General features: G+C 36.6%; 1 protein-coding gene across 3 annotated transcripts; it reads right to left on the bottom strand.

Moving 5' to 3' along the window:
- Nucleotides 1–6728: 6728 nt before the first annotated feature.
- Nucleotides 6729–12475, bottom strand: LOC120087254 (N-acetyl-D-glucosamine kinase-like). Of its 3 annotated transcripts, none has more exons than XM_039044190.1 (8): nucleotides 12314–12475; nucleotides 11924–12153; nucleotides 11268–11415; nucleotides 10584–10775; nucleotides 10044–10172; nucleotides 9270–9439; nucleotides 7965–8095; nucleotides 6729–7493 (listed from the first exon to the last, which is right to left on the bottom strand). In XM_039044190.1, the coding sequence occupies exons 2-8, from the start codon at nucleotides 12129–12131 to the stop codon at nucleotides 7419–7421; spliced, it is 1053 nt and encodes a 350-aa protein (XP_038900118.1). In that variant the 5' UTR covers nucleotides 12132–12153; nucleotides 12314–12475; the 3' UTR covers nucleotides 6729–7418. The 3 variants fall into 3 exon arrangements, with proteins under 3 accessions (XP_038900118.1, XP_038900119.1, XP_038900120.1); XM_039044191.1 differs by having other exon boundaries at nucleotides 12268–12474; XM_039044192.1 differs by lacking the exons at nucleotides 6729–7493; nucleotides 7965–8095 and adding an exon at nucleotides 8104–9068.
- Nucleotides 12476–14041: the final 1566 nt, after the last annotated feature.

Raw genomic sequence — 14041 nt, 5'->3', positions numbered from 1 at the left:
CATTGAACTAAATGCGGTGGATGCAACATAGCGTACAGTGGCTGAGAATAACGATAATATTTAAGATGAGCTTTCTAATGTTCCAGAAGAGATTCGACAGATACTCAGAGACTTTGTATCGGATTTCTTAACACCAACAGAGCTGCCACCAGCTCAGGTTCATGGCCATTCCATTGAATTAAAGCCATGAGCTAGACCAATTAATGTGAGGCTGTATAGATATCCCCATTCCAAAAGGACGATATTGAAAGATTGGTGAAAGAAATGTTGATGGCTGGGATAATTCAACCAAGTAGGAGTGCCTTCTCGAGCCTGGTTCTGTTGGTCAAAAAGAAAGATGGGAGTTGGCATTTTGGCCTTGAATAACGTTACTATTCCAAATAATTACCTTATACCCATAGTTAATGAATTTCTTGATGAATTGTTTGGCACCGTTGTATTTTCAAAAATTGATTTGAAGTCAGGCTACCATCAAATTCGAGTACAACCAGAGAATGTCCATAAAACAGCATTTCAGATGCATGAAGGCCATTATAAATTTTTGGTGATGTCATTTGGATTGTGAAACGCTCCTCAACTTTCCAGACAATCATGAATGACATATTGAAACTGCACCTCCGTCAATTTGTCTTGTTTTCTTCGACGACATCCTTGTTTAAATGGAAGAACATGTTGGTCACCTTTCAACTATTCTGGACATTCTAGTTCATAATTAATTGGTGGCAAATTTAAGAAATGCCATTTTGGAGCAACTAGTATTGAGTACCTGGGCCATATTATTTCAGCAAATGGAGTTTCAATTGATCCGGCCAAACTAGAAGCGATTAAGGCGTGGCCCACACCCTGAAATGTTTAAGAACTACGGGGGTTTCTCGGTTTAACAGGTTATTATCGAAATTTTTTTGCCAACTGTGGTTCAATTGCGCTGCCTCTGACTGAGTTATTAAAAAAGGGGAACTTCATATGGAATGACGAAACTAAGATGGCCTTCCAACAATTAAGTCAGCTATGATGTTCGTACCAGCTTTGGGGTGCCTAACTTTAACGAATCGTTTGTCGTGGAAACAGATGCTTCAATAGTGGGTGTTGGTGTTGTTTTAATGCAAAATAAGAGACATTTAGCCTATTTTAGCCAAGCTTTACCCCTATTCACCATTTTAAGATCGTTTACGAATGCGAACTAATGGCTATCATGTTTGCAATTCAAAAATGGCGTCTATACTTGTTGGGACGAAACTTCATTGTTCACATGGATCAGAAAAGTCTTAAATTCTTATTGGAACAATAGGTGATTGTAAGGGAATATCAATGTTGGATCGCTAAGTTATTGGGACACGATTTCAGTATTGAATATAATATGGGAATTGAGAATTCGACTGCAGATGTGCTCTTGCGTTTGGCTACGGTATGCGAGCTTGGACTACTAAGTATAGTGAATGGGTTAAATACCTCTATCTTCGTTAATCACGTATGTAATGACAGTGAATTACATGCTATCCGCCAAACACTGTTGAATGGCCAACAAGCTCCTTTGGGGTATAGTCTTTGGGGGGAACGACTCTGCTACCAAGGTCGTATTGCCTTACTGACCACATCTCCCACAATTCCCCTATTGTTACGCGAATTCCATAACAACCCTATTGGGGGACATCAAGGGCCCTTAAGACCTATCAGCAATTGGCCAAGGAAGTCTATTGGAGAGAGATGAAGCAGAACGTACAAAAGTTCATGGCATAATGCGAAATGTGCCAACAGGAAAAATATTTGACATTGTCTCCCGTACAAGTCTTACAGGCAAAGTTCATTGCCTTCTACAAGTCTTACCCATTCCGGATCAAGTGTGGGCAAATATTGAAGGATCTCTTATCGAAGAGTTCCATGAGCGTATTCGGATCGCTCCGATCTCACTTTGACCGAAATACATATTATACATTCAATACATACAGTTATGCAAACAACACTAATTATCGGCATGCTATGAACAACAAAATAACAAGGGATTGAGTGCCATACCAGTTGAAGACAATCTTCACACTTTGGAACTCAACGCAGCGGAACCCTCCAAGCGATCTACTAATGCCCAGCAGCAGCATCAACAACAGCAGCACGAACAACCACGCACACGAACGTCGTGGGGACGACACCACCACTAAAAAGCCCCGGGTATTCTCAGAGTGAGAACCCAAAGCGTGGTATTTGGTGAATTTGGTAGAGGAAGGAGAAAACACAAATCGTGTAGGCGATAAGCAAATGGAAGGAAAAGACGCTATCGTATAGCAGAAAATGCTTATCGTTTAGGAGGAGCTACACGATCGTGTAGGATTTACTGAACGATTGTTTAGAAAAAGGTATACGATCGTTTAGTAAAATCGACACACTATACGATCGTTTAGAGAAGCTATCCGATCGTATAGGAAACAGTGTGCGATCGTTTAGGCGGAGAGTGCTATCGTATAGGCTCTTGATTTTCTTTAAGTAATCATTTTCTGTTTTCAACAACGCACTCTCTCGAATTCTTTGGGCGATTGACCAAAATGAAAACTATTTTCATTTTAATTCATCGGTTACAATAACCGACGTTGCCCCACTAACCCACGTCCGAACGTGAAATTTGAATTAATTATCATATAATTAATCAACTAATTAATATAAAATATAATCATATTATATTTTTAACCTATAATTTGATATCACATATCTACTATAGTATTTTCTCCTCTACATGATATAAATCATATTTATATTCTAATTTCCTCCAAAATAATGTATCTCATACATTTAGCAATTATATCATCTATAATTAACCAGTCAAATATATCATATATAATCGAACTTCCTCTTGTCAATTTGAACATTTCAAATTAACCCAAACACTAGTTTTCGACTTTATCCAAGCTACCCAAGGGACGTAATGGACTGTGGCTTGAATGCTCCAAATGGTCCGTGAATAGCTGACTAAAACTCTTAGCCATGAGAACCACCATCCGTCAACTGTCAAGCATTTCACTAAAGACCAACAGCTGAACTCTTCTTACCACAGATATTTTCTATGTCCATCGGATATAACCAATCATAGGAGTACGATGACCCTTCGCAGATGCTCGTAAGTACAGTTGGACCAAATTACCGTTATGCCCCTGTAGTTACATCTCACTCCTTAAGTACCATTGATTCCTTTAATGAACAATACAACATAGTTCAACTATGTGTGAACACCTCTCGGGCCAAGAGAAGATGTGTGGGCCACATCGTTCAAGCCCTGGAATCAACCCTTAAGGAAGTTATCTATCTAGTTATCCTTAACCTCGGTGAAGGAGTGAATTCCATCTTGTGTAGCTGAGTTCCCAGCTCCAAATCAGACGAAATCCCCAAAATGGTAGGTTTGAATCGGCGACCTGGCCACTCGCACCCATACAAATCAAATAACCGCCCTCAATGGTAGGAGTTCCCAACTCACTCAGGATTGAGGTCATGTTACCTATGGTCATCCTAGTGAAGTGAAGTCCTCTGTCATGAACGATGTTATATAACAAGACATTAACACTTCGTGGTCAGGTCTTATACAAACTCTTTGTATAGGACGTCCCCGCTCGCATGTCCCAACAAGAATGATAAGGATCAGACCATCTGTGACAAGTCACAACACTTGTGACCATTCCACAAAGCGGGCCGCATCCGTAGTGTTACCAGGATAAGGTTTCCCTCCTATATTCATATACTATAGACCATTTTTGGTTATCACTCAAGACATAGATCCACTTGTATGTCACCACATACATGTTTGAGTCACATTCAGATAACCAGGGATTTTATTGGTTTGTGATAAAGCAAATAAAACAAGTAACCAAGCAAAAATACAAGATGTGAAGTAAATATCATATATTATACAACACAAGCGTTCGTACAAAATGTTTACAAACTACAGGACACGAGATTTTAGGGCATCAACCCCAACAGATATTTCTATGGATTTTATTGAAGGGTTACCCAAGCCTGAAGGGTATGATACCATTATAGTTGTTGTTGATCATCTGTCCAAATATGCCCATTTTATCGCTCTTAAGCATCCTTTTTCTGCTCATTCTATGATTGGGATATTTGTAAAGGAAATCATTCACTTACATGGGTATCCTCGTAGTATTGTATTTGACCGCGACAAAATCTTACCAGCTTGTTTTGGGAAAAGCTATTCCATATGTTAGGGATTCAATTGTGTCGTTGTATAGCCTACCACCCACAGACGGATGGGCAGACGGAGGGTATAAAAACGTATCTTCACTGTTTCACAATGGGCACTCCTAAACAGTGGGCAAAATGGGTTCCATCTTCCATGGCCTGAATTTAGCTATAACACTTATTTCCATGCATCTGCCCAAGTCACCCCATTTGAAGTATTTTATGGATATCCTCATCCCTAATGTTGGGTTATGTGAATGGCACTAGCATGGTAAGTGAGGTTGATATGCAATTGAGAGATCGTGGTACCATGTTGTTAAAACTAAAGGCCTCATTGCTTAAGGCCCTAACAACATATGGTCAAGGCGAGAAATGAGAACTAACGAGATGTTGAATTCAATATAGATGATTGGGTATACCTTAAGTTAAAGCCTTACAGACAGTCATCGTTGGCAAACACAGTCACTCCAAGTTAGTACCCAGGTTTGTAGGGTTGTTTTAGGTTACCGACCGAATTGAAAAAATGGCTTATCGAATTTCCTTACCACTACAGTTGGGTATTCACCCAGTCTTTCACGTTTCAGTGTTGTACAAAGCCATGGGTTGTAATCTGCCAATGGTGCCAATCCCACCTTCTATGGCTACTGATTTGTGCTATGTTATACAATCGACTGAAGTATTGGGGTTGCGTATGTCCCCAACCAGTGTACAACAGTTAGAGGTTTTCATTCGTTGGGAGAATGGTTCAACATATTGATGCAACGTGGGAGCTGTTGGATATCATTAATGAACAATTTCCTAACTTCCACCTTGAGGACAAGGTAGCTCTTTGGGGGGCAGGTAATGATAGACCTCAAATGAAGTGACAAAAGTGTATCAGCGATAGAAGTGTACCAAAGAAAGGATAAATAATGAGAAGGATAGAAATAATTAAGCAATGAAATAGGAAGTGGGCCATAGGAATATTGTTAGTTATGGAGGGCCCATGGGGAAGGGAGAGTGTATGTAAGGCCGTTGAGGCCGTGGGAAGGGGCATCCGAATCATTTTGGTTGTTAATATCTCTTGTGAGATTTAGGGAGATATAAGGGGCTCTCGAATTCTCCCTCTACTGTTGATAAATAGAATTGATTAAGGCTAAGGTCTATCAATATATTAATTAATTTAAAATAATTTTAAAGTAGAATTTTAAATTTAATTTTATTAGTAATGAAATATAGTAAAACATAATTAATTATAATTCGTTTAAATTAACTCATAAACATTACCATTAAAATAGAAATGTGTGTATTTAGTAAAAATTGATGTTAAATTTGTGGATTTTGAAAGTTAAAGACCAAATTGAAACAAAACTCAAATTTCAATGGTGAAATTGTAACATTTTGAAGTCTAGGGACTAAATTGAAATAAAAAAAAACTAAAACGGTAACATTTTAAAACTTATGAACAAAATAGAAACTAGACAGAAACCTAAAGACCAAAAATATATTATTCTCAAGATTTTATGAAATCATCTTTCAAAATATTTTTGAATAACAATAGATGTGCCTATCCACTTCATAATGTTCGATTAGACGGACTAGTGATGCTTGAATTAGCTAGTTGGTCGATATTGGAAGATGATTCTAGTTAGATGTGGAATAAATTTTATAAGATTAAAATACTATTTCAATTCTTGTACCTTTGATTTTATTATATTCTAATTTAATTTACTTTCAATAAATCTTAAAATTAGTTTTACAAGTAGTTTGTTGTAGTTTTTTTTCTAAGAAAAGTCCCTCTATTAACATTTTCTTTATAAATTGTGAAAATATACACATGCCATTTTTTCCTGTATGAAAATTGTTTAGAGTAAAATTTGACAATTAAGATATAAAGACTAAAATGAAATTCCAAATGATATTTTAACCATTTCTTAATTAACTTATTTTGTAAGTAACTTTTGAAATATATAATGTTAGACCAAAGGAGAAATCCAATATTATTATTATTATTTCTTTGCAAAAGGAAAAAAAATAATATTGTTCTACCAAAAAAAATTCCTTTTAATACTTAGTTGATTGTCACATTAGCATTTTTTAAGAATGATGTGAAGCCCAACGATATTAAACAATTATTTTTCTTATTTATGAAAAGAACCCACCGGTATGCATAAATAGGGTACGTTTCATGAGTCAAAATGAGCATAATTTAACTAACATCAAATATGAACTATCAACTTCGAGTTCAAAGGTTCAATCCTTCCATCCTTCATATGTTAAAAAAAATATATTTTATTGAAATGTTGATATAACATTAAATTTACTACCTTAAACTTTTGGATCAATCAAAACATGATATCGGAAGAACTTGTTCAGGAAGTCGTGTATTCAAAATTCTGCAACGTTATTCTCTCCCATTAATATTGGATTTCCACGTATTGGGTGAATTCACAATGTACAGTTTATAAATAAACATTTCAACTTTTATCACAATGTTTTTGACTTATGAAATCCAAAAAGGCTTGCATTCAATTGGATTTTCCCTCCATATAAAGTTTACAACAGACATGTAATTAGATTGCTGCAATCCACAAAGCTGACCATAACATAAATAGTACTACATGGCAATAAAAGCACAATGCATGCTTCATACTCTAAACAAAAAAATATATTACCTTAACATGAAGGAGATAAAACAATGATGAAAATCAACAAAGACCTTGCGACTTGATGTTAGGTACTTAAGCACCTTGGAGAACCACATCCCAAAAGCTAACTATTAGGGTGGGAGAGTCAAGCCTCTTAAGTACCACATTGGTCATCTCATTCTAACCAATGTGGGACAAAGGCATCCCATACTACCTTGGTTCCTAACAATACCCCATCCTCGAAAAGCTGACGTCTCAACGGTTACTCCGACGGTACTTCACTCAACCATACCCGGTCAAAACCCTCCGCCGGTTCCACTCCGGAATATCGACAACCGACTCTAATACCATTATTAGGTACTTAAGCACCTTGGAGAACCACATCCCAAAAGTTAGCTATTGGGGTGAGAGAGCCAAGTCACTTAAGTACCACATCGGTCATCCCCATTCTAACCAATGTGGGACAAAGGCATCCCATACTACCTAGGTTCCTAACACAAGACTGCTTCAAGTTTCTACCTTATCTTTCCAACATTGCTAATTAAGTTTGGTCTGACAATGAAACTGTACAGTTCATGTTCATCAGTTTTTTCTCATCAAGCTAATGAACACCTTCTATATTCCTTCCTGTTGATAATCCTTACTCAAAAAATTCCAGGCCAGCAACGCTGCACCAAGCGCGGGCTCCACCTGCAACGAAAAATGAGGATTTTGAACAGTAGGAAAATAGGGATCGCTTTTGCTTTATGATTCTCATTCTAGGTAAATTGATGAAGGATAACTATACCATCTGCCATCACATAGTTGGAGTCCCCTTCTTGTAGAGAGAGCTCCCTTTTTTGTAGGTTTGTATTTTATTTGTTCGTGTATTCTTTCATTTTTGGAGAATGAAGGTTGTTTTCATATCGAGGAAAAAAAGAAAAACTATACCATCTGCCGTAGTTCATAATTTAACTTGAATTTAGGCATCAGTTGCTCCTCTTCAATTGTGAGTTCAAGAAAACTAGGGTATCTAGAAGATTGTTCTCATTTTCTTAATTTGTTATTAGTACCAGTAGTCTACTATTAATGGGTAAATGAATTCACCATAACTGGAAAAGTAATATGAAACAAAAACCACAGTTGCAAGAAGATACAGAAAAGAGTGTAAAATGGGCTTACCTTAGGCCAAACAGGAAGAACCCCAGGATATTCTTTGGATATAGAATTTATGACTTCTTTTGCTATATCCCACCTCCTTTTGGCTTCAAGTACACCACCAACCATAACAAGAGGAAACGCTTCGTGTCCATCTGCACAAGGGATTGTAACTCAAACAGATGAAGAAGATCGCAAATCAAGAGATTAAATTATTGAAAGCAATAATAGGAAGAGATCTTAAGGGGAAAAAGAGTGCTGATTAGTATGCCTGCCACTACAGAATTTTGATGAAGCATATTCAAGATGTTGAATGAGAAATAAACTTTACATGACTTGCATCTATGGGTAGATATAATCAGAAGACGTTATGAAACAGACTCTCGACCCATAAAGACTGAGGAGAAATACCTAATTCCCGTAAATATTTGTTAAGCATTCGGCAAATGATCCAAAATAACAAGACCCCATCCACAATCTACCTGAAGGTTTGCCCTAGCTCAAAAATAATTGGCACTAACGGTGTTTTTAAATGTATAAGACACACCTAAGCGTAGTCTTCTGGAGCTTTAAGTGTGAGTGGAAAAGAAAGGCAAACGGCCTTTTTTTCTTCTTCTTCTTCTTCTTCTTCTTCTTTTTTATTTATTTATTTTTATGGTGAGGTGTAATAAAAAATTTACATATGAAAAATAAATACATATGTAGAATAATAAGATAATGATATTCCCTAAAAAAATAATAAGATAACAAAACCAAAAAAATTAAAAATTAAAAGTGGTTTAGGCAATAAGGCATGCACCACTAGTGCTAGGCGCTTCATTATAATCGAGACGCCTAGTAGGGCTTTTCTGGGAGCTCGCTTCTCAAAACACTAGATAGTAGAAGGATGAATTTCACAATTTTGGTAGAGCACGGAAGACAATCTAGAGCAATGCATGATCATCAAGAAATTCACACAATGGGCTTCACCAAACTTTGAATCTCACTGTGGAGAAAATATTTACTTGCCAGTTGCAACTTGCAAGCGATCATTAGACAAAAAATTTAGGTTAGGAGCATTTTAGATTTTACAGACATTTCACAAGAAGAAGCCTGGAGTACTTGTAGAAAAGTACAGGGGGTGATTGCCTGTTGATCACAAAATACAACACCATCATAAGTGAATTGAAATGTAACTTCCTCCTATACAAGCAGTCACATTATAACGCATATAAATTATAATAAGTGGATCAAATGGACAAAAATAAAGCGTAAAAGTTAATACATATATAAATGCAGTGCATGAGAGGAAAAATAGATCTCAATAAATAATGGACGACGATTCCATACCTTCACCAGCTAGGCCGAGTCTTTGAATTACAGCTTTCACACTCAAAGCCAGCTCTTCAACTGAATCGAGGAGGATGTTGTTAGCAACCTCATCACCTGCCTCAGCACATGCTACAACAACTGGAACAAGAGAAGCAATTCGAGCCCAGGATGGATCCGCATATGTCCACCTGATATTAATATTGTTAAATATTTGCTAGTTGCTATTGCAAAATCATATTACAGTACTATAACTCACGACATAAGAACTGACCAGATCCTCGTATACTTATTTTCTAACAAGAAAGCTCTGTAGTTAGAGCTGAAAAAAAAAATCACAGCTAACGGCCTAAAATATTTTTTTTATTTTATTTTATTAAGAAAACATAATACAAGGAAAGATCAACTGAAAATTTACATCGCACCTCCATAAAAATGAAAAATATATAATCCACTTTCTCGAAGCAAGTTCTCTTCTTTTCCATTTGCATGACTAACTAAATGGGTGTAAATGAGGGAAGAACCGTTTGCAAAAGGTTTTGCAATGAAAAATATAAACTTGTTTCCCTGCTGAATTATAATCCTTCCAGGGGATCACATATACAACATCATTATTGAATAAATCTCATTCAAAGTCCCCACCTCCAAGTGGGTATATATGGAAACAAAACATGCTTATTTGCACAAGAAGTGGAATCGTAACAAGGTCCATTCAGTTTTTCACCATGTAAAACAATGACCAGATAAACAGGAGACTTATACTACAACTGCAATCTTAGTATTTTAAATGCATACCCTATTAGTTCATCTGGAGAAGAAAGATCAAGTGTCTTCAAAATGCTATAAGTGAGTTTTGTCTGAGGACCACGTCCATCATTAGCCCTAATTATTGCAGTTAATGCCTGTGCAGCTATCCCATATCCACTGGAAGAACATAAACATTAGTTTAGAAATAACAATCAAACGTAGGTGCAAAAGTTTCACAATTAAAAATTAAAATATATTGAGTTTGTTCATCCCACCTCTACTCTTCTTTATAAAAAAAGAAAACATTGAATTAAATTAATAATAAAATTAAGCACCAGAAACAAATTGTTCCCAGTATCGACCTTTAGTCAGATGCTAGAGTAAGGGATAAGGGCAATGTGGGCATGTTTAAACTCCTCAGACTCTTAGTACCAAAGGCTCAACAGAAAATCTAGAAGATGCAGAAGGGTCTCCTATATCACACTCAATCATTATGCCTAAGTTTTGTTTACATCGACCTAAACCCAGACTCTTAACAATTTGTGTGTATGTGAGAGACAGTATTGGAGAATAAAATGGAAAATCCACCTTCCCCAATCACCTAAGATTGGTCCAGCACCAGCAGCTCGAGCATCTCGGCCATCTTCTGTGAATCCATAAGCAATTGTTCCAGTTCCAGCAATTAAAACACATCCATGAAGCTTTCCCATAGTGCCACTTGCAAGAGCCGCCACAGCATCATTTTGAACATATAGGTTTACGTGGCAGGGAAAGATATCCCTGTTCATCATAAATTAGTACAAACAAATTGTCGATCTTAGTAAACAGAGGAATTTGCAAGCCCTAGTCTTGTGTGCCTCAAAACTCTCAAAACAAATCACGAGAAAACTGTATTTATTCTGAACCAAGGTTTCACCAATTAGTAAAAGAAAATCTTCAGCAACCCAGGTAAATTCTAAGCAAGCATCTTATGCCGTTTTCCAGGTGTGCATGCGTCCAAGTCATGATACCATCGTCAAGGAAGCATTATGGCAGGAGGTCAATTAGCTTCATAGTAAGCAAGACATCAATTGCAGTTCGTGATATCAAGTCTTGTAGAGCTCATGTGCATTTTTAGTCTATTCCAACATATTATCTACTCCCATCGGAGGGGCTACTGAGAGCAATACTCACTCACTCTTCTACTGTTGAGGTATAAATAGACAGGCAAACCAACGACAAACGGAAAGCAAAATGAATTTTAAATTACGGATTTACTAGAAGTAAGAATACCTGAGCCAATCCAAAATTCTTTGTTCATCCGTTGGATGGTTGACCCCAGAAATAGCTAGGCAGACAGCTCGAACTGAAGATCGAATTGAACCAGACTTTGAAAGTGCCTCCGCCATAACTTGCTCCAGTGTTTCCCTCGCAGCAGTTTCTAGAGATGAGTGCGGGTTATCATATTGTTACCATTCAAATTCATGATAAAGGAATCAGGCATGCTTACAACAGAACCCAACACGGACACCAAACACCTAAATTTGATACTTCCATGAAGGAATCGTTATTTGTACCCACTATAAACTACATGCAACAAAAGAACATGGAAATACAATACAATGAAGGTGCAGACAAACAATTAAAGAAGGTAATAAAATCTGGAATTTGATGGGAAAAATTCCAAACTCTTGCAATGAATCGTCTATAAGGGAAAAAAATTGGCGGAAAGGAAATGCCCAGATAACTAACAAAACCCGATCAGGGATTGTAATGAAATCTTCAATCGTCTTGAATGTTTACTTGTTTGTGTTATTTGGGACGAGAATCATATAAGTGATAGTATTTTAAAGAAGTAAAGTCAACTCATGGTCCAAATTGACGCTGCAAAAGCGGAAAACATAGCCATAAGCCTATAACAGAGAGAAATGACAAAGATAGTAAAGTACCGCCAACACTATTATGATTTGAGCAGCCACCAACAACACGAGCGAGCATAGGACAAGACATTGAAGGAGAAACAACTCGACGATCAGAGAGAGCAATACAAACGCAAACGGTAGAAGTGGTACCGCCATCGATTCCAAGTATAATATCATCTCCGCCAAGAATCTCGTGCTCAAAATCCCACAGTTCGCCATTTCTGCACCTCTTCATTTCTGCTCCAGACTCCAGCCGCCTAGATCAAGAGCAAAACAGTGACAAATTGGATCAAAAGTTAAAAAATACAAGAAAACTTGGCTCTCGCAGTCAAAACACCAGAACTTCATGGTCATATATACAGAAAATTTACAATAAACTACAGTAAGAGATAGCGAGAGCAAGGGATGGCGACGAACACGAAGCGACAAGAAGGAGAAGACAGAATTCGAAGTAGAATTGAAACTGTTCATAATTTTTCTTCTTGAATTTGTTTGCTAAAGAAGTCGATGATGATTGCGGACAAGATTTTGTTAGACTGTGATTCGGGCGGCAAATGAGCCATCTGCTAAATTTTTTTGAGGACAGACATTTGGTTCGAGTAGTAATAAATAATAAACCGATTTTGAGGGGAAATTTTGTAATATTCATGTTGGCATTTTGTCGATTTTGCATTAAACTTGGTCCTTTTATGCAATTTTTAATCTTAAAACAACTTAAAAGTTGTTTTTTATTGTTTAATTTATTTGTAGTTAAGTATCATTGTTCTTTGTACGCATTGTTAAGTTATTTTGTTATTAAATTGTTTTCATCCTGTTACAATAAAATCCCTTTGGATTAGCAACTTAGTTATTTAGATTTATTTTTCTGTTTTGCTTGTTGATTCTTTTGTATTGGCTATATAAGCCTCATTTTACTCTTCAATAAAAGCCCCCATTACAGTCAAAGATTAAAAATTACAGTTTTTTTTTAGTGATTTATAGTGAAGATGGGTGAGGATAAGCATTTTATGCAACCAGCTATTCCAATTTTCGATGGTCACTATGACCATTGGAGCATGCTTATGGAAAACCTACTGAAATTCGAAGGGTATCGACACTTAATTGAAAATGGTTACAAAGAACCAGGAAAGGGAGAGATATTGTCAAGGTGCAATAAAAGGAATACGAAGATTTGATGTTGAAGGATCTCAAAGCTAAGAATTATCTATTCCAAGCTATAGATACAACCACTCTGGAGCAAATTTTGGAGTAACACACAGCAAAATAAATATAGGATTCCATGAAGAAAAAATATGAAGGAAATGCAAAGGTTAAACACTCAATTCTCCAAGCATTCAAACGTGATTTTGAGATCCTAGAAATGAAATCAAGTGAAACTATCACAAAATATTTTGCTCGTGTTATGAGTATTGCAAACAAAATGAAGACCAATGGAGAACAAGTAAATGACATCGTGGTTGTTGAAAAAATTCTTAGAACTTTAACTGATAAATTCAACTATGTGGTAATCTCAATTGAAAAATCTAAAAATATTGATACACTTTCAAATGATTTGTACATGAGCAAAAGTTTTGCATAAACAAAGTTGAGGAGCAAGCTCTTAAAGTGACGATTGATGATCAAAATGAAAATGAAGGTCGAGGTCGAGGATGAGGACGAAGAGGATATAGAGGCAAACGTTGAGGACGGAAACCTTTCAAGAAGGCAACAATTGAATGTTACAAATGTCATAAGCTTGGTCATTTTCAGTATGATGCCTAACACTAGAAGAAACTAACTGTGTTGAATTGAATGAAGAATAGATGTGAATCATGCTTCACAAAAGACATGTGGTTTCTTGAATCATATGAGTGGTAAGGGAAGTGACATGAGGATTTCCATGAGCAGGGGAATGATCGTTCCAAAATTCAATTGTATTTGAACATACACAATTACAATGAAGAAACGAAAACATACAGGCTATACACAAAACAAAATTACATAATGCTTTAGAAAATAGATCAAAGGATAAATTACACATACCTTTGAAGACTCATCTTCAATCTCTCTTGATCACAAACGCTCATTCAAACAGCAAGACAACAATCATGAATACTCGAACACTTCGACCGCAACACAGCACGATCACAACGACCACGAACACAA

This window comes from Benincasa hispida, chromosome 9, assembly GCF_009727055.1.
Source record: "Benincasa hispida cultivar B227 chromosome 9, ASM972705v1, whole genome shotgun sequence".
Classification (NCBI taxonomy): domain Eukaryota; kingdom Viridiplantae; phylum Streptophyta; class Magnoliopsida; order Cucurbitales; family Cucurbitaceae; genus Benincasa; species Benincasa hispida.
This window is presented reverse-complemented; position numbering and strand designations above follow the sequence as displayed.

Bases quoted from the DNA above. Each gene is read 5' to 3' on its own strand.
- LOC120087254 (XM_039044190.1), bottom strand. From the start codon at position 12,131: ATGAAGAGGTGCAGAAATGGCGAACTGTGGGATTTTGAGCACGAGATT. The intron at 10,173-10,583 runs GTGGATTTTCCA...ATGTTCTTCCAG, and splicing joins ATCTTAGGTGATTGGGGAAG to TGGATATGGGATAGCTGCAC. The intron at 9,440-10,043 runs GTATGCATTTAA...TATTAATATCAG, and splicing joins TCTCCAGATGAACTAATAGG to GTGGACATATGCGGATCCAT.